This window comes from Sus scrofa, chromosome 3 (genome assembly GCF_054392235.1).
Source record: "Sus scrofa isolate SSC_HxYL_T2T_F1_AM1 chromosome 3, Sscrofa_HxYL_maternal_Yorkshire_Landrace_v2.0, whole genome shotgun sequence".
In the NCBI taxonomy this organism is placed as follows: Eukaryota; Metazoa; Chordata; class Mammalia; order Artiodactyla; family Suidae; genus Sus; species Sus scrofa.
Genome location: NC_139385.1, coordinates 55,425,729 through 55,450,932, shown reverse-complemented (window position 1 = coordinate 55,450,932; position 25,204 = coordinate 55,425,729). Strand labels below are relative to the sequence as shown.

Below are 25,204 nucleotides of genomic sequence, written 5' to 3'. Positions count from 1 at the left end.
TTCCTTTCATCACGTGAAGTATATCATGCCACTCCCTTCCAGCCTGCAGAGTTTCTGTTGAAAAATCTGCCGATAACCTTATTGGGGTTCCCTTGTATGTTATTTGTTTCTTTTCCCTAGCTGCTTTCAAGATTTTCTCTTTGTCTTTAATTTTGGTCAGTTTGATTAATATGTATGTGTCTCGGGGTGTTCCTCCTTGGGTTTATTTTATATGGTACTCATTCTGCTTCCTGGATTTGAGTGAGTGATTCCCTCTCCATGTTAGGGACGTTTTGGGCTATTACCTCTTGGAATATTTTTTCTGTCTCCTTCTTGCTCTCTTCTCCTTCTGGCATGCCTACAATATGGATGTTGGTGCATTTAATGTTGTCCCAGAGTTCTCTGAGACTCTCTTCATTTCTTTTCAGTCTTTTTTCTCTTTTCTGTTCTGCATCTGTAATTTCCACTAATCTGTCCCCCATCTCACTTATTCGTTCTTCTGCCTCCAGTATTCTGCTGTTAGCCGCCTCTAGTGAATTTTTTAGTTCAGTTGTTGTATTTTGCATCTCTTCTTGTTTAAGTTTGATATCTTGTATCTCTTTGCTGAGGGTTTCCTGTAAGTTATCCATCTTTGCCTCCAGTTGATTTCCAATGTCTTGCATCATCTTCAGCATCAACAGTCTAAATAAAGTCCTTTTCCTGGAGGCTGAGAATCTCCTCATTGCCAAGCTGTTTTTCTGGCGTTTTTCCTTTCTCCCTCATCTGAGTCATAGTTCTCTGTCTTTTCACTTTTATAGGTTTTTGGTGTGGTGACCTTCTTACAGATAAGAGTTGTAGCCCCTCTTACTTCTGGTGTCTGCCCCCCTGTGGCTGAAGTCAGTATGAGGGCTTGCTGTAGGCTTCCTGATGGGAGGGGCTGATGCCTGCCCACTGGTAGGTGGAGCTGATTCTAATCCCTCTGGTGGGTGGGGCTTAGTGTCTGGATGGGATTAGAGGCAGCTGTGTGCCTGGGGGTGGGGTCTTTAGGTGGCCTGTTTACTGAGGGGCGGGGCTGTGATCCCACCTGGGTTGTTGTTTGGCCTTGGGGCTTCTCAGCAGCTGACTGATGGGTGGGGCCAGATTTTCCCAAAATGGCCACCTCCAGAGAAAGGCTCAGCTGCTGAATATTCCTGAGAGCTTTTCTTTCAATGTCCTTCCCTCACAACAAGCCACGTTTACCCTTTTTTCCCCAGGATGAACTGAAGTCCTGCAGTGTGGTTTGACTCCAATTCCCATGGAGATTTTGATTTGCCCTCGGACCCAGTGCACGTGAAAGTCTGTGTGTGCCTTTTAAGAATGGGGTCTCTGTTTCCCCCAGTCTTGTGGAGCTCCTGAGCACAAACCCCACTGGCCTTCAATGCCAGATGCCCTGAGGCTCTTACTCCCTGTGCCAGATCCCCACACGTGAGAGTTTGATGTGGGGCTCAGAATGCTCACTCCTGTAGGTGAGTCTCTGTGAAGCAGTTAGTTTCCAGTCTGTGGAGCTTCCCACCCAGGAGATAGGGGGTTGTTCCTATCGTGAAATCACCCCTCCTACCTCTTGATGTGTCCTCCTCTTTTTCTTCTGGAGTAGGATATCCTTTTTAAGGTTTCTTGTCCATTCGGGTGAAGAGTGCTCAGTCTTTAGTTGTGAATTTTGTGGTTTTAGGAGAGAAGTTGAACTCCAGTCCTTCTATTCTGCCACCTTAATCCTGTCCCACTGTCCTTCATCTGAATCTTGTCCTCACTACTTATCAGCTTGCATTCTTGGCAAAAAACTTAAGCTCTCTGTGCTTCAGTTTCATCATAAGTCCACTTATGGCTACAATCCAGATGTAGGAACCAGAGGTGAGAAGCTGTTGTCCCCATATATAAATCAGTGTCTTGTTTGTGATGGACAGCAGGCCCAGGATATGTGCCACTTGGACTCTCGGGATGGAGCAGTAAAGTGGTACAAACAGAGCAACCACAGGTGCCAGGCAGAAGTCACCGTAGCAGGTGGAAACATGCTGTTTTTCTCTTCCAGGATAAGGACACAGTGCAGAGAAAGGGAGAAATGTCCTCAGGGAAAGAATTTGGCGCCAGACCAGGAACAGAATAGCTCTTTTGCAGGGTCAGTTGTAGTCTCTGGTGCAGGTCCAGGAATTGAAACACCATTAAAATGGAATATTTTAATACAGAGAATAAATAATATATTGGTAATTGATGAATATATTCCTCTTGTAAAAAATTCAAACATAGGCTTAAGTTTCTTTTGACAACCCCCATCCACCCTCCCCAAGTAACCACTGTTTTCAGTCTGGTCAATGATCCTTAGAAACATAGAGTCGTGTGTTTTGGATGGGCAGTGTGTTTTCTTTCTTTTTTTATGGAAATGGCATCATCCTATAGGTATTATTTTGCAACTTGATTTTTTCTTGCAATGATTTGTCTGGATCTCTTTCCATTTCAGCACTTTTTCTTTTTCTTTTGCTGTGTTTTATTTAATCTTTTTCCTGCCAAAGGACATTAGGTTATTGCCAGTTTATTTTGTTAAGCTTTTCATAAACAATCCTAAAGTAAACAGCCTTTCTTTCGGGAAGACACCAAATAGCGGAACTGCTGAGGCAGAAGGTGTGTTAAAAATCAATTAGACTCTGTCTACCAGGGTTAATTTCTTATTTTTGATAAAATATTATACTTATGTGAGATAGTAACATCAGGGGAAGCTGAGGGAACTCTGTATATTCTTCGCAACTCTTCCATAAATCTAAAATTATGTCAAAATAGACAGTTAAAAGAGTGGAAGTGTTTTAAATCCATTTTCTAGCATAGATTAAGCATTTAACAGTTTCTTAAATGAATTACTTCATAGATTTGACAGTGAAAAAAAAAAAAACCCCTACATAACCACAGATTTATCCTCCTTGATTTATGTGTGATTGCAGAACTCCTCCTTAGCCAATCACTTCTTCTTCTAAGAACGTGTGGCGTTTTTTGGTTTTTGTTTTGTTTTGTCTTTTGTCTTTTTAGGGCTTCAGCCATGGCATATGGAGTTTCCCAGGCTAGGGGGAGAATTGGAGCTAGAGCCACCAACCTACACCACAGCCACAGCAATGTGGGATCCCAGCCATGTCTATGTCCTACATACACCACAGCTCATGGCAATGTAAGATCCTTAAGCCACTGAGCGAAGCCAGGGATCAAACCTGCATCCTCATGGATTCCAGTCAAGTGCTTAACCCACTGAAGCACAACAGGAATTCCTCACCTCTGCTTCTTATGCTGCCTTATGTTCATTGTATCCATCTGCCTCTCCTATTTAACTAGGAATGCCCTACCTTTCTTGTTTCTCAATTTCCAACCCCCAGTGCATAGCATTTGCTTAATATATATTTGCTGAGTCAATGAATAGAGAAACACTTGGCAGCTGTTACCATCAACCACTATTCCCTGGAATATTTTAGCTAATTCTATTTTTCAGATGACCCTTGTGCACCAACTACCCTTTTGTTGAAAAATAGAAATGGAAAAGGAGGGGTATAAAGGCTGCTCTTCGCTGGCCAGTGATGTCCCTAAGTACTCCGCCTTCAGTGATAAGGAGAAGGTTTCTCGTTCCACACAGAGAACATTCATGGTACCGTTTATCTTTACCCTTCTATGTCAGAGCCAAGGCAAGCCAATGACCACATGGAAAAGGATGTTTTTCAGTGACATTTATTTCAGAATCATTGAACAATCTGATCGTCCTTCTTCATTCATAAGCATTCTTCTTTAAATAATTTGAGCTTATTATGTTTTCAGGGTTGGTGAGAGATTATAAAGTGGCACACTCACCCCAAAGAAATTGATTCCATAGCTATGGAAGACTAAGATCTTTCACAGACACTGCTGCTTCTTGGCCTCCTTGAATTAAGTTAAATAGACCAACCCACAATTAAATAGATAAATAGTTCAGTGATCGATCATCAGAAGCTGGGTGCCAAGGACAGAGGACTGCCAGTGACCCTAGTGTGCCATGGTTTCCACCAGGCTAGCTTTGAATGAGGAGAAGGGGTGAGAGAAGGCTGGCTTAGAGGATGGAGTCTGTGCATGGACTTGGAGAGGAGGGGGCTGTTCCTCCTCACTGGGGGGCAGGGGGATCTCCTTAGCACTAATCTAGGGAAGACAGCTGGGCATCGATTAGACAATAGTGAAATTCAGGCAGCAACCATGTACCAACTTTTCCAGTCCCCTTCTGCCAGCCTCCGGGGTTCTTCAGCCCATGTGGACCCTCTGGGTATGGCTTTCCTTAGGGAGAGAGGACTTCCATGGTGAAGTCAGTTATATCTTGGCGGCCTTTGGAGTTTCCCAGGAAGACGGGCTTTTGTTCTGCTTGAGAGGTGCTGATGTACCAGTTGGGGTACAGGGCAGACTCGAATTCAACTCTGTTCTTGATTTCTGTCTTGTAGAAGACGAATCGCTTCTCCATGTCCCTCTTTGGGTAACTTTTGGGGTCTACATCCTGCAGCAAAGCAGAAATACACGTTTGTTGCAAGGGACAGGTCAAAGATACCCTACTCTGATCTGGGAAAAGATGTTCTCCAGGTCAGCTGGAGATGAAACATATAAACAGGTCACAGGGGCAAGTGCCAGGCTCCTGACATATCTTTGTGACCCCAGCCTTCGGTATGGTGACCAAAAGAGCCCTCATCCTTTTCTGAAACAGTGCCAAATGGTAGGGAGCATGACACAGATGGGAAGGTTATTAAAAGTGAAAATTAGATGAAAGCTTCTGGAAATACCTAGGTTCCAGGGACTTGTGCTGTGTATTTCCTCATGGCCCTGGCTAGAATGACTTCAACTTGGAGAGGAAGCTTTTGCTGGGAATGCTGGTGGGGGCAAGTATGATGTTGGGAATGGCATGGAGATGATGACAGGTGACAGGTGCTTTGAATCAATTAAGTTCCCAAAGTGTCATCTACCAAATGGAGCAACCCTAACAAGAGACTCCCCTTCCAATCCCAACATTGTATGATCGATGGGGGGCTAACAACAGCAGGATGTAAGCACATCAGCAGAATGATTTAACTTGCCACAATGGGAGTGAAAGTTACCTGCATTAACCCTTACCTGAACTTATTATATTCAACTTATTTACACATATGGAAAATTACCAACTGGTTCTGCTCCCAGACTTTCTGGGGGTGGGTAGGGGGAAGAGGTCACTGTCTTGGAAATAATGGCTGGGGGTGCTTCAGTGAAGCCCAAGAAGGGCCTTCAGCCCTTGGTACTCACTCACCTCCAGCTGCAGGGTGGGTGTGTCATCTTTCATCACACAAGACAGGTATAGATTCTTTCCCTTGATCCCTAAGGTCACAGGTATCTTGTCATCGCTGTCATCTCCTTGCACAAAGCTCATGCAGAACACCACTGAGGGAAGGAGAGGGGCCTGTGGTCAGGGACATAGCACTGCAGAGTTGGACCAAGCACTGGACCCTTAGCCTAGGACTGGTGCCATTTAGGATCCTCTTTAGCATCCAAAATTCCTATGGCCTCATAGACAGGAGAGCTGGCTTCTCCCAGACAATAACAGGTTCAGTTGGTTGAATCAGGTTTTTCCCCAAAGAAGGGTCTGGGGGCTTTTCAGAGCCTCACCACAGTGGCAATAAACAATTAGAAGCTCTGATTTTTAGAAGAAAGCAAGCCATCTTTGCCCCTGCCTGATGATGTGCCTATCCACAACACCATAACAGTCTGACCAATGTGAACAGCAAGAAAAGAAGTAAAACCAGATTCCTAAAGGACATCAGGCACAGATCTGTTTCAGGAACATGGAGCAGCCAGTGGGATGAACTTGAAGGAGGAGGGCTGCTTGACTAGGTGAAGTGGTCCAAAGAGAGATGCTCATTTTAATCTTCCTTAGTCACAGCTGTCTCCCTTGGAGGCCCCAAGGTTGTGCTTCTGATGCAATTCTGGAGAAACAGAATTGTCTTGGCCAGGCTGAGAAGCTTTCCCCCTGTGATGCCTCTCTCCAAGGTCAGCAGCTTGGATGAGACCACACTGCTCCTTTGATCTGCCCCCCGGTCACACCCCTGCATACAGGGCTCAGCCACAGTGGCAGGGTGCCAGGCAGAGTCCCACCACCAATGGGCTCCCCAGACTTGAAACAATGGCCAGTGACAGTGACAGAGATACAAGTTCCTGCTCGTCAGTAAGATCGGCTTCTCAGGAACCATCTGGTATTGGGTGGGAAGGATGTTAGGGGCAAGTGGGCAAAGTTGGGAATGAGGAGGGACAAATTATCTCTTTGCCATTCTAGTTTTGACCTCCACAACAGGAAGAAGGCACCCACAGGTAGTTAGGTCCTGTCCATCAAATGACCCCTTTCCAACAGAAGCACTGACATCGCACTGTCTTTAAGTGACTTGGCTGGTCTGTGGTCCTGGATGTGCTTGTCACCTCTCTTGCTGAAAATGAACCTGCTAAGGGCCTCATCCTGGCATCCTTGCTAGGACCTACATAAAGCATGTACACACTCTGTATTCCATGATATTGCATTCATGTCAATCATTTGCCTAAATGGTCTACTTTGTTGAAGATAGAGATAATTGGCATGTTTCCAGGAGGCCAAGAAAAGAATCACGGTGTCCCCAGGTACCTTCTCTCTTCAAGTCCCCTTTGAGGAGGTGGAGAGCCTTCAGCTCATGTGGGCCAGCCAGCACCAGGGCTTTTTCATCTTTGTCCTGGAGTTTGCAGTCCACGGACTGCACGGGGGTGGCATCACAGAGAAATCCATTGGCATGCTTTTCAAGGATGATGGGCTCTGAAATGTGGAACAGAGGTGTCTTTTAGGCAGAAGATTAGAAGAGCAAACCTCATGATGTGACGCGGCAGGATCTGGTGCCTTGGAAGACATCTGAGGGAGGTCAGCCACAGTCTGATTCTAATATTGGTGGGGAGGAAGCTGGGGTGGATAAGAACACTGCACCCGGTGCCTTAAGATACGGGTTCAAGCTTCAGCTTTATTGCTTGCTGTGGAAGAGCCACAGAACTCCTTCTGCAAAAAGGCAATGGCACACACTGGCCCAGCAGGGACCTTCTGAGACTCACAGGGATAAAATGTAACCGAAAGCACCCTGAGAATGACTGGGAACTTTGCAGTTGTGAGTAGTTATCATGGTCCTGCTTTTTATTCCTGGCTTTTTAGGGCCACATCCATGGCATATGAAATTCCCCAGGCTTAGTGTCAACTCAGAGCTGTAGCTGCTGGCCTACACCACAGCCACAGCAATGCAGAATCTGAGCCTTGTCTGTGACCTACGCTACAGCTCATGGCAATGTTGGATGCTTAACCCTTGAGCAAGGCCAGGGATTGAATGCACATCCTCATGGATACTAGTCAGGTTGGCAACTGCTGAGCCACAACGTGATTTCCTCCAGGTCCTGTTTTAAGAATAATATCAATAACGCAAAAGAAAACTAAAACCATCACCAAATTGGATTATATGTAGTAATGTATGGAGATATATAGTATTTTGGGTACTTTTTATGCATGCCTATAAATTCCAGAAAAGCTTCCATTCCTCAGATTAATAGCACTAGCCAGGTACATCATTATTTCACTAAAGAAGAATTCCTTTTAAGGGAACAAAACATTCTGATGTAAGACAAAAAATAAAAAAAGAGTTGTTTCAACTACAAAAGTGGTTAGTTGGGTTTCCAGACCTCTCTGTTTTCCTCTCACTGCTGGGCATTCTATTTAAAAAAAAAAAAATTATTTTTTTGGCTGTGCCTCTGGCACTTGGAAGTTCCTGGGCCAGCGAGCAAACCCAAGCCACAGCAGTGACAACACTGGATTCCACTGAGCCACCAGGGAACTCCTGGGCCTTCTACTTTTAAAGGGTTTCAGCTTCAGGAGAGTTTAGTTGACCATTGAGTTATGGCCTCTGAGAAGGAAAGGACCAGAGATATCCTATCTGCCCTCAGCTTTCCCTAGGTACCTTCTTCAAAGACGGATGAAAAGATGCTCTTTGGGTCATCATCGCAGACGACCTGGGAGGAGGGATTCATCGGCTTCTCCTTTGCCACAATCACAGACACCATCGGCCTGGAGCTCTCGTTGCAGAGCTGGTGGGAGATTTGCAGCTGGATGCTCCCATCTCCCAGAGGGCTGAGGTCAAGGTTTTGGGTGCGGCACTGTGGATAGATCAAGAATGTCAGTGTGGTAGGTGGCTGGGCCTGAGAACTCCCATTTTGACATGAGACGGGATGCAGGAGGGGATAACAGAGCTTCTCCAGAGAATCTTTCATCTCTCTGTAGCCCAGAGAGGTTCAGCGGTTTACCCATAGGCATGTGGCAAGTGAGAGGCAGACCCCCAAACCTGAATGTGGGCTCTCTGACACCCTCCATGGTATTCTTCAAGAATACATCCCATTTTAACCTTATTTGTGTTTTCTGACACATGCTCCACCTAACCATAAACGTATGCCTTCTTACATTTTTACCTGTTTGGAAACCCAAAGCACAAGACTATGTATTAAATTTTTCATGGCTGTGATGATCATATTATCAATACTTCTATGCTCAATCAATGAGTTTTCAATTACTCTCTACAAGTTTTCGTCTTTTAAAAGCTGTTGCATAAGCATCTCGCAAACACTGTAAAAGGTGCGTGGTTCCCCTGCTGGGAACTTCTACATGTCCCCCCTGGGGCCAAAATCCTCCCAAACCCCCCAAAATTGTGGTTGATATTTGTGAAACAGGTTCCCACTTTCCCTTTGTTCAGAGAAACTGTGTAAGTGTATTAAGGCTTGAAGTTGCCCCTGGGCACAAGAATGGTTTAATGTCTTGAAGACAGTTAAAGAGACTTCTAACAGCTCAGAGGAAAGCAAGAAGTTCCTGCCCCGCACAGAGGCTCCAGCCCCTGGCAGGGGCAGTGGGAGGGTGGGCCAGACAGATACACCACACCCCCACCCAGGGCTGGAGAAAATGGGTCTCAGAGTTTGACTCTAGTGATTGACAGAGTTTCATCAGTTTTAGGGCTGAACCCTTTTTCTAAAAGGAGAAGCACTGTGCATTTAAGCCTTGGCTGCCTTGCCAACATGAGACAGCAAACACTCTCTCTACCATCATTTCTTCTCACCCTCCTCAAGCATGGCCACCATCACCAAAGCTCAGTGAACCGCTGTGGTGCCGCCGGAACTGAGGAGTGGCCTGCATCAGTCTCGCTGGAGAAGGCGAGTCAGTTCATCACAGAATTCCATAGGAATAAGGGGGCCCAGAGCCCTTTCCTTGAGACTTTCCCCTGCCCGAGCCCCTGCATGTGTTGGGAGCTAAGCGCATGGCCTTACCTTCATCTCTTTGGGGCCATCAGCCTCAAATAACAGGTCATTATTGTTGTCACTGTAATAAAAGCAGAGAGCTTGCTCAGTTATGTCCCCTGGACAGGATGAATTTTCCTTCCCTGCAAGCGATCTTCACTGTTAATAGGAAACTGCAAACAGCTTGTTCCTTAGGGCTGCCTGGAGCTAGCAGTTTCCATGGGCATATTCCTGGAGCAGCCTAGGAGGCGGGGCAGGTACCCCAGCTGCTCTCTATTGGATCTCGAGACCCCTTCCAGCCCAGTTAAAACTGGAGCTTTCCTTCTCACTGAAGCCTTCCTTCCCACTGAAGCTGGACATGCCACAAGATCCCTTGTGTCATCCACATGGAATCCCTTCTTCCTGTTTGCCAATTGTAGGTGGCCCCCTGCAATGACATCAAGTCCAGACTTACAGTGGGAAATGGGTCTTTAAACCAGGTTAACCTGGAACCCCGCTTGCCGCTAAAAGAGGCAGGATGAGGGGCAAATCTGGTCTCTAAGCACAGCTAACACTACACTCTTGAGAATAGAACCTTGCTTGCATTACTGGTACCAGTTTCCCCACTGACCCATTGTTAGCCATCACTTCCTTGGCAGGTTCAGGTACCGTGGCCATGGCTGCTTCAGAAACCTGTGTAAAGAGGAGAAAATGAGTGACCATTTGCTGTGCCAGTCCCCACCACGGCTGCTTTCACGGGTGATTTTCCTTTGGCATCTAGTACACTGCAGGCCAGCAAAGAACGAGTCTTTGAATGAATGAGTGAATGGATGAAAGAGCCCTCCTTTGGGTCCAGAGAAAAGTATTTGCTAATGTAAGCCCACACCAGAAGTGCATTTGTTAGACCTGGGGCAGAAGTTGGATATTGAAATTCTAAATAAGCAGTGTTAATTTATATATATATATTGTCTTTTTAGGCCCACACCTGTTGCATTTAGAGGTTCCTAGGCTAGGGGTCAAATTGGAGGTGCAGCTGCTGGTCTATATCACCACTACAGCATCACCAGATCTGAGCTACCTACATCACAGCTCATGGCAACGCCAGATTATAGGCAACTGGATGAGGCCATGGATAGAACCTGCATCCTCATGGATGCTAGTCAGATTCATTTCCCCTGACCCACAGCAGGAACTCCCCACCCTCCATATTTTACAAGCTATAGCATTATAGTAAACCTAGCATTTTTGCAAATAGCCCAGCACTCAGACAGAGAGGCATGAAGGGAGAGAGAGGGAGAGAGAAAGAATCAGGGGGAAGAGAGAGATAGAAAGAGAGAGAAAGAGAGAGAGAGAGAGAGAGAGAGAGAGAGAGAGAGAGAGAGGGAGGGAGGGAGAAGCTCTCTTAGGACTAGCCATAAGGAGGAGTTAAAGTGACACATGAGCAATGTAGACTGGCTAGAGAGGGTAGGGTCCCTGAATGGCTTTTGTGCCTCCAAGAGGTATACTGTCTGCCAATTTCTCCCTCACTCTTTATAGCCTTTAAACAAAGAAGTGAGGAGCTGAGAAATTTCCCTTTGGTTAACTGATTTCACAACCAAATTAAAAAAATTTTAAAAAGAGGATTGATGGGAACTTCTGGGAGCGGGTAACCTGAAATCACTCTCCAATCCTTGGAAGTGGTAACAAACGATGACACTTTTTTTTTTTTTTTTTGCAAATGTGTCATCATATGCAAATATATGTTTTTTCTTCTGACAACTGTTGTGCTCCTGATGTCAAACAGAAATACTGGGGTTTCCTAGATTAGAAGAATGTTTGAATTTAGATCTCTGGGACAAAATTGAACAAAAACACATACACACACACACACACAAATTCTCCCTCCCTCCCTCCTTGGACTTAAGTTTAGGAAACTTTCCACCAGGAGATGGATAAATGGGCCTAAGGAAGTGACAGTAACCATGTAGATTCTGAACCCATTGTGCTGTTCTCAACCTCGGGGGCCCTGGGCCAAATACTGGAGCCTTTGGTAGGGAAACTTTGATCTTTCCAGGGCGAAGCAGAGAAAACATAGTTGTGTGGGGGTGCAGGCTCCTGATGGGGTGAGTTCATCCAACCCATCAGACAAGGTGCTGGTACCCTAGTTGATTCCATATGGAATCTATATCAATCTTTGATAAATGGTGAAAGGAGCCTGGGTTGAAGACATATTTGAAAAGATTATGAATAAGTCAAGCTTCATGATCACATTCCCTTTTGAAAATGCAGAGGTGCTTTTTGCCTAAAAGAATGTTTCCTCTGAACTCTGAAAAGTGGAACTTTTACAATAAGAATATCCAGCTGGGACTATATCCCATGGTAACTCTGAGAGATATTAGACATTGTTTTTTTCCCCTCTACCTTTATTGTGATAGAACTCACATATACCATTGTGTGAGACTGCATACAACAGGATGACGTGTATATTGAAGAAAGATTACCACAATGAGGATGCTCGTTAATACACCCATCAGCTCACATGATTATATATATATATATGTATATATATATATATGTGTGTGTGTATATATATATATATATATAATATACATGTCCATGCACATATATTTATATATGTGTGTGTGTGTATTGGTGGTGAGAACATTTAGGATCTTATCTCTTAGCAACTTTCAACTCTATCATACAGAATAGTTACTAACAGTTCCCGTGCTGTACATTAGATTCCCAGCACTTGTAACTGCCTTATAACTGAAACTAGGTCCCCTTTGACCAACATCTCCAACATCTCCCCATTTCTCCCACCCCTGAGTAACTGCTATTCTTTCCTTTGTTCTTACGAGTTGTGATTTTTTTTCCTTTTAAGTGTCCACATCGAAAAGAGATGATATAACATTTGTGTTTTGCTGACATATGTCACTAAGCAGAATGCCTTCAAGGTTCATTGATGTCACAAATGCAGGGTTTTCTTCTTTTTAATGACTAAGTTACATAGGTATGTGTCTATATTTGTAATATAGTCTGAAATCATGAAGTGCGATGCCTCCAGCTTTGTCCTTTCTTCTCAAGGTTGTTTTGGCTATTTTTTGGTTGTTCCAAACAAGTTTTAGCATTATCTCTCCTATTTCTAAGAAATATGCCATGGGAATTTTGAGAGGATCTGCCTTGAATCTATAGATGGCTTTAGGTAGCATGGACATTTCAACAATACTAATCACTTCAGTCCCAAACATGGGATATCTTTCTATTTATTTGTGTCTTCAATTTCTTTCATCCGTGCTTTATAATTTTCAGTGGACAGACATTTAACCTTCTTAGTGAAACTTATTCCTCAGTATTTTTATTGGTTTTGATGCCACTGTAAATGGATGGCTTTCTTTGTTTCATGTAGAGGTATTTTGTTGTTAGTGTGCTGGAAGGCAACAGACTTTTTTCACTCAGACACAAGAAGAGCGAGTGCTCTGGGTACTGTCCCAAGGTAGCCCTGCAAGAGTGAATGAATGACCAGGCTAGAAAAGGTGCATGGAGGAGTTCCTGTCATGGCTAAGAACCTGACTAGTATCCATGAGGATGCAGGGTAGATTCCTCAGTGGGTTAAGGAGTTGGTGTTGCCACAAGCTGTGGTGTAGTTTGCAGATGCAGCCATAATCTGGCATTGCTGTGGCTATGGCATAGGCTGGTGCTATGACTCTGATTTGAATCCTAGCCTGGGAACTTCCATATGCTGTGGTTTTGGCCCTAAATAGACAATAAATAAATAGATAAAAAGATAAATAAATAAATAAAAGGTGCATGGAGTCCAGGAGGGTGTGTTCTCTTCCCACTCTGTCACACCTACTACAGTACCCAAAGCACTGAGTTGAAACCTTGTTCACTTACGTGGTTCCCTCAGGATGCTGTGAACTCTTACAGAGCTGAGTATAGCACAAGGTGTGACATGCACATTCAGGCAGTAAAGTTTGTCTACCTGAATGAGTGAGCAGGAATTCGACAGTGTTTTCACTCAAATAAGCATGCCTGTGCCTACTCTGTGCCAAGCCCTGGGCTTGCTCCGTATTATTCATGGGACAGAGTTCCTGACTTTCACAGACAGGAGGGAAATTGACTCTACTGTGGGCAAGGATCGCACAGTGGGTTCCTTCCCCAGCCTTCTGATTTGGCTCCCGGTACCTTGACCTCAGGAATGCAGACCCAAGAATCTCATCTTTGGCAAGGTGTATGTTCCACAGGGAATCTGAAAGCTGCATCCTGTTGGGTGCATCCATTTCCTGTGGGTTTGGTGAGCCCTAGTCAGTCTCCAAGTCTAAGCCCTCATAAAATTGGGTGTCTGGTTCTGCAGACTCCCCAGAGGCCCTGCGTAGAGAGCCTGATGGTTGATTCTTATTTGCCTTCAGAGCATCCACTCTGGAGATTAACTCCTGGTCCACAAGCTTCACTGAAGGAAAACCACCTTCTTCAGATACTTATGCTGGTGATCTACATGATCTGGTGGTGTTTTAGCTCTGTGGGTGCTCCTGATGGAGTCACCGATGTGATTAGAAGCTGAGTGAAGGAGGATGAACACCAGTGGCTGGAAGGGAGGTAAGCAAGGCATTCAAGCATCCTGTTTCTGGGACGTGAGATACAGGGCAGGAAGGAATGTCCTCCTTCATCTTCTAGTTTCCAGGGGGCATGAACCTTCATTCTCTCTGCTCAAGGGAAATGTTGGAACTGTGGGGCAATGGCCTTTGACATAGCAGTCTCTGCAGGTCTGCCATGTGTCTCATCCCAACACTGGAGCCTGGAGCCAAAACCGGGCAGCAGCCTGTCCATCTCAGGAAGTGAAACTTCTTATTGTGTCAAGCAGGCAGTCTGCACAAAGTGTGTATCAAACCCTGTTTTTCCAAGGACACCACTCAGGCTACAGCACATCCTTCTGGTTCCCCCAAAGCAGAAACCTTCTCACTGTGGATGTTGTCACACCAAGGGAGGGCCTGAAGAGTGATGATGATACAGTTGGACATGCAAAGCCAGGGAAATGGACCCAGCAGAAGTAGGGGGTTGGCAATGCCAGAATGTCATAGGGAGCTCCAGCTTTTGGGGACCCTTCGGCTACTGAATCACACAAGCCCTTCTCATCTGAAAGCTGCCCTCCACCCTAGTAGCTTATTCCTCTGAGACAGGAGCCTGGCAGTGATTCAGAGCAGCAAGGGTCTTGGTGCCATCTTATGCCTGATCTTGGGCTTCTAGCCTCTCTGATCGAGGTTGGCCTCACCCAAATGGTCTTCAATGATTTTGAACAAGAAGACAAAAGAATCACGGGTTAGTTCTCATAGCATCTCGATGCATGCAGTAGTGTCTGCTCTCTGCCATGGATCATTCCTTCCTTGTTCACCCTCTTGCTCAGCACAGAAAGAACGAAGCCATGACCATCCCTACCATGTTCCCCAAGACCCATCTCATCCTTGGCAATGACTTCCTCGCATGGGTCATGAGTCTGTCATTTTCCTTCCGTTATTTCTGGGGGTCTCTCTGGTAACTGAAAATGTGAATCCTGTCTCCATGGATACCCCACTCCTTTTCCTTCTGCTTCAGGGCTTATTGGGGATTGGGCAGTCTGATTTTCAGTTTTGAGACCTCTGTGCTTCCTCTCACAACAGCATCTGAGTTGGGCCTCTGCAGCCTGACCTCTTGGACCCAAAGTCAGAGAGGGGACAGGAAGACTCCGGGAATGCTTTGTTCTCCCCCCAGGTGGAGAACACGGAGGCTTACATATCAAAGCAGATGTCTTGGTCCAGTGAGGTATATGGTCTCCAGTGGTCTCTCCCTGTTGGCTGGGTTGTTATTTCATCTCTGAGAACCCAATGAAAACTCGCCTTCCTTTGGATCCAACAGGAAAGCCCAGGGTGTTTGAGGTGGGTACTGAGGCCTTTGTGCTCTATATCTTTTCTTTCCATTTCTTCCTTTTCTCCCTTTCTTTCTTTTTTTTTCTTTTTTTCTTTTTGACACTTTTGGGCCTCACCTGCAGCCTATGGAAGTTCTCAGGCTCGGAGATGAATCAGAGCTGCAGCTCTGGACTATACTACAGCCACAGCAATGCTAGATCTGAGCCAAGTGTGTGACCTACACTCTAGCTCATGGCAACACCAGATCCTTAACCCACTGAGTGAGACCAAGGATTGAACCTTCATCCTCATGGATGCTAGTGGGTTCATTACTGCTGAATCATAATGGGTACTCCTGCATCTATTCTCTCATGTACTGGATATAGGAGAGTAAGCCACAAAAACAGACTTCTGATACAACTTATACCAGGATTCTGGAAACATTATGGATAAAGAGCTAGAGAGCAAATATTTGAGGCTTTGCTGCAACCACTCAACTCTGCCATTGCTGTGAGAAAGCAGCCATGGGTAATGTGTAAGTGGATGAGCTTAAGGAGACATGTCTGGCAGATTGTGGCATGTGACCTTGCCCCCTCCCCACCCATGTCACAAACCACTGTATTACACCATTTCTATTGGAGACAAATCTAGAAATGATACTTTACAAAAGTTGTCCTTGGGGTTCCCGTTGTCATGCAGTGGTTAACGAATCCGACTAGGAACGATGAGGTTGTGGTTTCAATCCCTGATCTTGCTCAGTGGGTTAAGGATCCGGCATTGCTGTGAGCTGTGGTGTAGGTTGCAGACTTGGCTCAGATCCTGAGTTGCTGTGGCTCTGGTGTAGGCTGGCGGCTACAGCTCCAATTGGACCCCTAGCCTGGGAACCTCCATATGCTGTGGGAGCAATCCAAGAAATGGCAAAAAGACAAAAAAAAAAAAAAAAAAAAAAACTAAAGAAAGAAAGAAATGCTGTCCTTGCTTGTACAGCATCAAAAAACCCAGCCTGATTAAAAAGTGAGCAGAGTGTCTGAGGAGATGTTTTTCCAAAGAGGGAATGTAAATGACCACCAGGCACAAAACAAGATGCTCAACACTGCTCAGCATCATCAGAGAAATGAAAATCAAAACCACAAGCCATCACCTCACACCTGCCCGAGTGACTATCGTCAAGAAGTTTGCAAATAAGAAATGTGGGTAGGGATGTGGAGAAAAGGGAATCCTGGTGGGCTCTTGGTGGGAATGTAAATTGGTGAAGCTGGTTAGGAAAACGGTATGGAAGTTTCTCAAAAAACTGAAAATAGAACTACCATATGACCCAGCAGTTCTATTCCTGAGTATATATCTGAAAAGAATGAAAATGGTAATTTGAAAAGATACATGTACCCCAGTGTTATAGCAGCATGATTTGCAGTTGCCAAGATAGGGAAGCAACCTAAGTGTCCATCAAGAAATGAATGGATAAAGATATGTGATAAGGAGTTCCCGCTGTGGTGCACCAGGATAGGAGGTGACTCTGGAGTGGCAGGATGTGGGTTCTATCCCCTGCCTTGCATAGTGGGTTAAAGGGACCTGCCCTTGCTGCTGTGGCTCAGATCTTATCCCTGGTTTGGGAACTTCATATGCCATGGGGTGGCCAAAAAATTGTGATGTATATGTATATTTATATTTATATATGTGTGTGTGTGTGTGTGTGTGTATCATGAAATTCTATTCAGGTGTAGAAAAGAATGAAATTTTTCCATTTGCAATGACAGGTATAAATTTGGAGGATGAAGAAATGTTAGACAGAAAAGGCATTCACTGTACAATGTCACTTATATGTGGAATCTAAAAAATACAACAAACTAGTGAGTATAACAAAAAAAGAAGCAGACTCACAATTACAGTGAACAAACTGGTGGTTACCAGTGGGGGACAGAGGGGAAATAGAGAGGTAGGGAATTAGGAGGTACAAACTATTATCTGTAAAATAAGCTATAATGATATCTCATACAACACAGGGAATAGAGGCAACTTTTATAATCACTCTAAATGGAGGAGAACCTTTAAATATTGTGATTTAGGATATGGTACATACACCTGTAACCTATATGGTATTGAATGTCATCTATGACTTAATAAAATCTGTCAATGTGAAAAAAAGTTAACAAAACTGTCTTTTATTGAGCACCTCCTAAGTGCCAGGCACTTTGTTCTTATTACCTCTTTTAGTCTTTAAAAACCTTTTTTGGTGGGCCACACCCACAGCATGTGGAAGTTCCCAGGCCAGGGAATGAACCCAAGCCACTGCTGTGACAACTGTTGAATCCCTACTGCTGGACCAGTGGGAACTCCTATCTTCACAATAAAGCTTAAGGTAAATAGTTTTGAGCTCTTTTGCCTTTGGGGACACTGAGGCCAACAACAGAAATCACTTATCTAAGGCCACACCACTAGTAAATGTTGGAACCAGGAGTTCCCATTGTGGCTCAGTGGGCTAAGGACCCAATGCAGTCTTCTTGTGGATGTGGGTTCAATCCCTGGCCTCAATCAGTGGGTTAAGGATCAGGCATTGCCACAAGCTACAGCCTAGGTCACAGATGTGACTCAGATCTGGCGTTGCCATGGCTGTGTCTATGGCTTGCTGCTGAGACTCTGATTCAACCCCTAGCCTGGGAACTTCCATATGCTGTAGGTGCAGCTGTAAAAAGAAAAAACAATCTTGGGGCCATGACTCAATATTTGGGTTTGGTAAACCCAAACCAGATCCTATTTTTTCCTTTTTTTAAAAATGATTTTATTGTTATGAATGTTTTTGTTTGTTCCTTTGTTTTTTTAGGGCCACACCATGGCACATGGTCCATTCAGAGCTGCAGCTGCTGGCCTATGCCACAGCCACAGGAATGCCAGATCCGAGATGTGTCTGTGACCTACAGTGCAGCTTGTGACAACACCAGATCCTTAACCCACTGAGTGGGGTCAGGGATGGAACCTGAGTCCTCATGGACACTAGTCCGGTTTGTAACAGCTGAGCCACAATGGGAACCCCCGGTTAGGAACATTTCTTTTCCCCTCTTGTGCTGTCCAAGGTGCCCATCTGTAGACTCCTTTCTTAGTGACCTGGTTATATTCTAAATGATGCTGGCCTGGAGGATCCCAGATCTGCCCCTAAGTCTCCTACATTGCCCTCCCAGGACTAGGAAAAACTCAGTTTCCTGTCTTCCCTCCTTTTCCCCCTGGGCTGGGATGTGCTGTGTGACTTTGCTTCTTTCTCCTTCTCTTGGGGTAGCATGGGGATTTTCCAACTGGGTTCCTAGTTTTCTCTGTGCCCTTCTTCTGAATTCCTTCCTTATTCTGCTTCACTTTCTCACCTGCTCCTCCTGGCAGCTCCCTTGCCTGATTTCCTTTGCCCTTTCCTTTTTCCGTAAGACTTTGTTGTACGCAAGGTCAAACCAATCACCTTAGGGTTTCTGCCCATGGAATCATATGCTTTTTTTTTTTTTTAACGAGGCTGAAAATTTTTTCTCTCCTCAAATCTATGATAAAATTCTTCTCCCCTAATCACTATTTGCTCTATTCTATTTGCTGGTTGTTACATAATGGAACGTGATTTGGCCATTTCCTTCCAGGGCTTGCTTAATTTCACGTCTTTACTCATTTCCTCCTTGTTGGCTGGAACTGAGTTTTCTATTTGCTGGGGGAGAAAGTTCTCAGCAAGGCCACTCAGGATGGGTTGGGGGCATTGTTCAAGTCTAGGATCCAGATTCATTGTGACTCTCCCCAAATTACTGAGTGAGCACCTCTGATTGTGTGAAGGTGTTATAAAAATGTTGGCAAAACTTCAGGGTAATAGATGGACACCACCAAGTTCACCAACCCCTGAGTTTCTTTCTCTCTCTGATATGAGAAGGTTAGAAAAATCTTCTAGCATCTTATAAAGAAGGAATACAGCTCTCACACAAGACCCGTTTTTCAAAATAGGTGAGGTAGTTCCTGAAATGACTAGCAAAGTTAATGGATGATGACTCCACTCTGCCTCCCTCTCACACTGGATAAGCCATTCAACAAGAAAGTACCCCAGCCACTCCCAGCCAAGCGTTCACCTCTCCATCCCCTCATCACCCACCATCAGTTCTTAGAACAGGTCTTTATTGGCTACTTCCTCAAAGCCTGGGAGCTGAGGATTTCTCTTCCTCCCCATACATCATTGTGGTTCAAGCTTTCCTCCCTTCTCATTTAGGCTACTCCTATCATGCCCTAATTGGTTCACCTGCTGCCATGGAACCTTCAAGCACCCATTCCTCACACACCAGCCACAGAGATCTCTCCATGAAGCAAATTGGGTAACATCAAGTTTTTGCTCAAATCTCATCATTGGCTTCCCATTCCCTGTGGGGATGAGTTCAGGCTCCTGAGCCTGGCAGGCATGCAGGACCCACCATGGTGTCTCCTGCTCTCCTAGCCCATGCTTCAGCCCTTCCAAACTATCTGCAGTCCCTTGAATGCAATCCTCTTCCTCTGCTTTTGTACAGCCTGCTCTTTCTGCCTGGACCCCCTTCTCCTCCCTGCGGTCTGACCAACTTCTAGTCCCTCAAGACTCAGCTTGTGCTCTGTCTCCTCCATGTCAAGCCCCTTTCCCAGCTGGGTGGCGGGTACCTGTCCTCTCTGTGGTGTGCCCCTAACACCCTCGGCAATCACCTTCATTGTTTTAATTGCTTGTCTCCCTTACTATTAATGCACCTGTTGCAGCCTTGGGATTACAGCTCTCCATGCCTGGCACATAACAGTGCTCCACCAATGCTGACCGACCAAATGCATGAAAGCCAGGAGTAATCATGCCACACCACCCTCGCGGCTTCCATCTTGAGCTAGCCTCCTAGTATTTCCTTGGAAAAGATGATCCTTGTGTTAAAAGCAGAGACTCACCAGAAGCGCTTTCCTTCAGAATGCCGTCCTCAGCAGCAAGAAGGTCCCTGGACTCTTAGAGCAGGAGAGTTGTTCTGGGCCTGGTCAGGGGAAGTATCCTCTTGGAAGAGTGTAGGTCCTGCCACAAAGGCAAAGGGGACACCTTGCTTCTCTGGCTTGAGTCAGAGGTGTGTACACCTACTTGTCTGGGGAAGTTGGAGCCTTTTATGAAGCTTTTTCTGGAACAGGGAGGTGATGGGCACTCCCACCCCAATCACAAAGGGGTAGTGTTCTCCTGACTTGGGTCTCACCAGAAATACCCTAGAGGCACGTTTCTGGAAAAACATTCCCATTTCTCCATTATGGCAATTTCGAAGTGTTTCTTGAGGGCTTCCCAAATTCCTCTGAAAAGGTAGACATTCTAGAAAGATGAAGTCATAAGTGATGGCATGTCACCTAAGGTAATATCGATCATTCACTATACACACCAGGTACCAGTTTGAGATGTGTGAGTGTGTGTGTGTGTGTGTATGTGTGTGTGTGTGTGTGAGTGTGTGCATTTGAGCAGAGAGGAGGGTGAACACAATAACACCAGACCTCGTAGCTGTCCTTGAGTTTTTGCAAATATCCACAATTTGTTTGTTTGTTTTATCATTTTAAGGCTGTACCCATGGCATGAGGAAGTTCTCAGGCTAGGGGTCGAATAGGAGCTGCAGCCACCAGGCTACACCACAGCCACAGCAATACAAGATCTGAGCTGCATCTGTGCCCTATACCAAAGCTCACAGGCCAGATCCTTAACCCACTGAGTGAGGCCAGGGATCAAACCTGCATCCTCATGGATTCTAGGCAGGTTTGTTTCCACTGAACCACGATGGGAACTCTGTCCACATTTTAAGATGGACTATGGCAAGTGCTGCGACAGAGGTAAGGTGCCACAAGGGGTCTTCTCCCTTTCTCCTGCATACTTAGGGACATGGGCAGGCCAGAGGAGGGAGCAGACCTCCATCAGGCTCTCTGGGAACTGAGAATGCTCTAGGCACCCACTGGACTGCTTTGTGGGGAAATGTGAGCACTGCTTCTGCCTGTGTGGAGGGTCATTGAGTGCACCAGCTCCGAGGCCCTGAGACGACCAGGAAAAGGCTGGGTGAGCATTTTCTCACTCTGGACCAGCATGCGTAAAGAGTAAGGGCAAACCTTGAGAGCCTGGTGACCCTCTGTGGAGCCTGTCACCATCTGACTTGGGGCCCTAGAGGGAATGGAGAGGTGCTGTCAGACATCCCAGGGAGAGAGGGGAACTGGGGTTGGGGGAGGGCCCTGGTGGGCACAGGGAAATTTATTGTTCTTTCTGTAAATGATTTTAATTTTTCCGTTAGAGCTTGTTTACAGTGTTCTGTGAATTTTCTACTGTACAGCAAAGTGATCCAGTCACACATATATTTATACATTCTTTTTCTCACATCATCTTCCATCATGCTCCATCACAGGGGACTAGATATTGTTTCCAGTGCTACACAGCAGGATCTCATTGCTTATTCACTCCAAACGCAATAGTTTGCAACTATGAACCCCAGGCTCCCAGTCTATCCCACTCCTTTCCCCTCTCCCTGGGCAGCCACATGTCTGTTCTTCAAGTCCATGAGTTTCTTTTCTGTGGAAAGGTTCATTTGTGCCATATATTTGACTCCAGATATAAGTGATATCATGTGGTATTTGTCTTCTCTTTCTGACTTACCTTACTTAGTATGAGAGTCTCTTGTTCCATCCATGTTGTGGCAAATGGCAGTATTTTGTTCTGTTTAATGGTTGAGTAGTATTCCATTGTGTATATATAGCACATCTTCTTAATCCATTCATCTGTCATGTGGAGGAAACTTCTTACCTAGTTGGCCTGCATCAGCTTGGGCTAGGATTCTGAGCCTCAGATGTGCCAGGAGCCCACTGGGGAGGAAGAGATTATGCACTGATTCCTGTCACACTGGGTCACTCTGGGGGGTGGGGGGAGGACTGTGGACCTGAGAGCAGCCTTCTCTCCTCCTCAAACCTTCAGGAAAGTTTGGTTGGTGGCCAGAAGCTGGCCTCAGAGGTGTAGGGGGGACAATGTCCCCTCTCCAGGGTGGATGTGGCAGAAGAAGTTGAGGTCATCATGTGCCCGGCAGTGTGGCCACCTCATGACATGTCTCTCAGAGCCAGGCTTGGGAACCTTTGCAATTTCCCAGACACCAGAGCAGGTCCTGGCTGTCACTCTGCTCAGGACTTGAATGAATGAAGAAAGTCACCTGTGGCAGGAGCTACATGACATGAAGGCCAGGAGGAGGCTGCCAGGATGGTGTTCTGGGGACTCTCAGAAGTCACTGGGGACACATTTGTGTCCTCAATATTAGGTATCAGGCAAACCTGCCCTCTACTCAAACTGGAGTCTGCGTGTGTGTGTGTGTGTGTGTGTGTGTGTGTGTGTGTGTGTGTGTGTGTGTGTCTGTGTGTGTAATGGATTGAAGGGGAGTGGAATTTACCCCTTCAGCATCTGCCATGTGGATTATTTTGAGCTGAAGGCAATAAAGAACCAGCTGACTCAGGAAAAGCTTTTTATCTCCCCCTTCACTGCCTAATGGAATTCAGAAAGGGGACCCTCTATCAGAAGGGGAGATATTTCCAGAAATAACTCCTTTATCTGAAAGACTTATCTGCATGAGGCCAACAGGATAAGCAACCTTTTGTTGTTATCTTTCCATGAATTGACTGCATTGCGTTCCAAGTCCCAGGTCTGTCTGCATCCCTTAGCTCAGGATGGCAGGGAAGCCTCAAGTGCCTGACGGCCTTTGAGTCTCATATTTTTATTGAATTTATATGTGAAATTGAAGGTGCTTTTCTCCTGTTAACCTGTCTTATGTCAATTTAATTATTAGATGAACAAGACAAGACAAAAATCCCAAAGGGGAGTTCCATTGTGGCTAAGTGGGTTATGAACCTGACTAGTATCCATGAGGATATGGGTTTCATCCCTGGCCTCGTTTAGTGGGTTAAGGATCCCATGCTGCTGTGGCTGTGGCATAGGCCAGCAGCTGCAGCTCTAATTCGACCCCTGGTGCTTGGCACTTCTGTGTGTCTCAGGTGTGACCCTAAAGTCAAAACAAACAAACAGAACACACACCAATACAAAACAAACAAACAAAAAACCCTAAAAATCTCGAAGGAAAGAAGGGAAAAATTTTCTGCCCCTACAGAATCCTCTGGAATTTGAGCCCACCTGGGAACACAATGTTAAGCTCCTGGCTTTTGGAAATCTGCCTTAGCTGGGAAACTGGAAGCTGTCATACTGGCCCGAGGAGGGCATAACGAACCCCTTGAAGCAGGGGTTCACTATTGGAAACCCCGCTTGAAGACATGACAAGAAGGCGAGTGACTGTGTGTATCAGGGGAGAGTGGGAGGGCCCCAAGGGCCTGGTGGCTCATGCCAGGCTAGTCCAGGTGGCTGAAAATGTCTCGGGGCCTCTCTGTATCTGTGGGTGTCAGATGCTTTCCAACTGGGGAGTATGGGTTCAGACCCATGCTTGGGAGGCATCTCCGGTGCCCCTCTTTAGAAGCAAGGCCTTTCCTTTATCTGGGCTGGGGGCAGAAGTCCACAACCTCAGCCCACCCCAGCACAATGTCCTGGGTTACTTTAGGTGGGGTCTCCTCTCTCGGAGGCCCTCCAACACCCTGCACTGCCCAAACTTGCTCACACTTCCATGCCCACTCTACAAACATGCTCCCCGCACCCAGTCCACAGGCTTCCTTTCCCATCCTTGGCCAGGTCATTCTCGTCCCTAACTGAGGGCAAGCTGCTCTATCCTTTCTCATTATGGTTTCCTTTGACACTAACCCCCCAACAGCTTTCACCTCCCCCCTCTAGTTCCAGACTCTTTTTTAGCATGTTCCTCCTATGGATTTTCATCTCACTATTTGAAATGATCTCTCTCTCTCTCTTTTGGCATTACCCTGAGCTTGTGGAAGGTCTGGGGCCAGGGATCAAACCCTCCTCACAACAGTGACAGTGCTGGATCCTTCACCTGCTGCACCACCAGGGAACTCCTGAAATGACCTCTTGTCTGCTGTTTACTGACAATCCATACAGGCTGTCCCCAGACCAGAGTGTGTGATGAACCACTGGTGGCTGACTGGCGATTGAACAGCCTGTCCCTGACAAGTCCCTGATTGCTGACTCTTTCTGGCTCCCATCTTAGGCTTCACGCCTTCTCCAAAGCATGCAGCCTAGAGAGCTAGAGTCATACTGGTTCAGGGCCTCTGGGTGGATGACTCATGTGCTTGGGTCCTGCCTGGCACATTGTGCTGCTCTGGCTGATGGGCACTTCTCTCGCACTTTTCATAGAAGTTCCTTCTGAAATTGCTTGTTCAGTCCAGGGTGACCTTGCCCAACAAGGTCCTATTTGTACTTCACAGGGGCTTAAGGAACCAAGACCTCCTGCTCAGAGGTCTCCTGCTGAGCTTCCTAGGTCAGGCTATGGGCGAGGGACCAGTCTGACCCAGGGTCCAGTGGCAGATCTGGCGGGTGGTGGACTCCCACACAGGGGCCTGATTTCTGGCCCCAGCTCCACCCACCCAAGCTGGGTGTATTCAGATGGAGAGTGGGGTTCCCCACTCTGTCCCTGGGGAACCCCAGCACTCTGAAATCTCAGCCAGAGCCAGGGGCCACCTCCTTCACACAGTTCCTGACACAGGGAAAGGGGCCCCTGCTTGCTGTCATTTTACAAATGGCTTCACTGGCCAGGGGGCTAGCCCAGGGTGGGGAAAGTGGGAATACATTTGCAATGTTTTCTCTGATCAACGGCAGTCTGGTTGGCTCAGCTCAGATTGTTCCATGGTCTGGCCACTTAGCTCCTACACTGTCCTGCAGACAGCTGGCTCTCTGGAAGCAGCCAGCTTTTATGAATTCTGCCAAGTTTTTGTCTCCCTCTTTGCAGAGGTTGCATTCCCAGGAGACGTTATTTTAAAGCATCAAGAAGACAATAGGATGCAGGCTCAGTGTGTCACAGGACAGAGAAAGTGCCTCTTACTTCTTTTAAGTTCTAGTCACCAGGAAAGCAATCCTACCAACAAGCAAACCAAGTCATCATGTTGATACCCAGCACGGAGCATTTCCACTTATTCTCCCCAGGTGACAAGCCTCCTTGCTGGTTAGTAGGGAGCTGCTTTGAGCATGA

The 25,204-nt window shown here is 46.2% G+C and overlaps 1 protein-coding gene across 1 annotated transcript; it reads right to left on the bottom strand.

Annotated features, from left to right (window-relative positions):
- Window positions 1–3,675: 3,675 nt before the first annotated feature.
- Window positions 3,676–20,239, bottom strand: IL1B2 (interleukin 1, beta 2). Its single transcript, NM_001302388.2, is given in 7 exon segments — window positions 3,676–4,480; window positions 5,258–5,388; window positions 6,617–6,781; window positions 7,959–8,154; window positions 9,310–9,361; window positions 9,890–9,951; window positions 20,025–20,239. Coding segments are annotated over 6 exon segments (804 nt in total). The 5' UTR covers window positions 9,937–9,951; window positions 20,025–20,239; the 3' UTR covers window positions 3,676–4,267.
- Window positions 20,240–25,204: the final 4,965 nt, after the last annotated feature.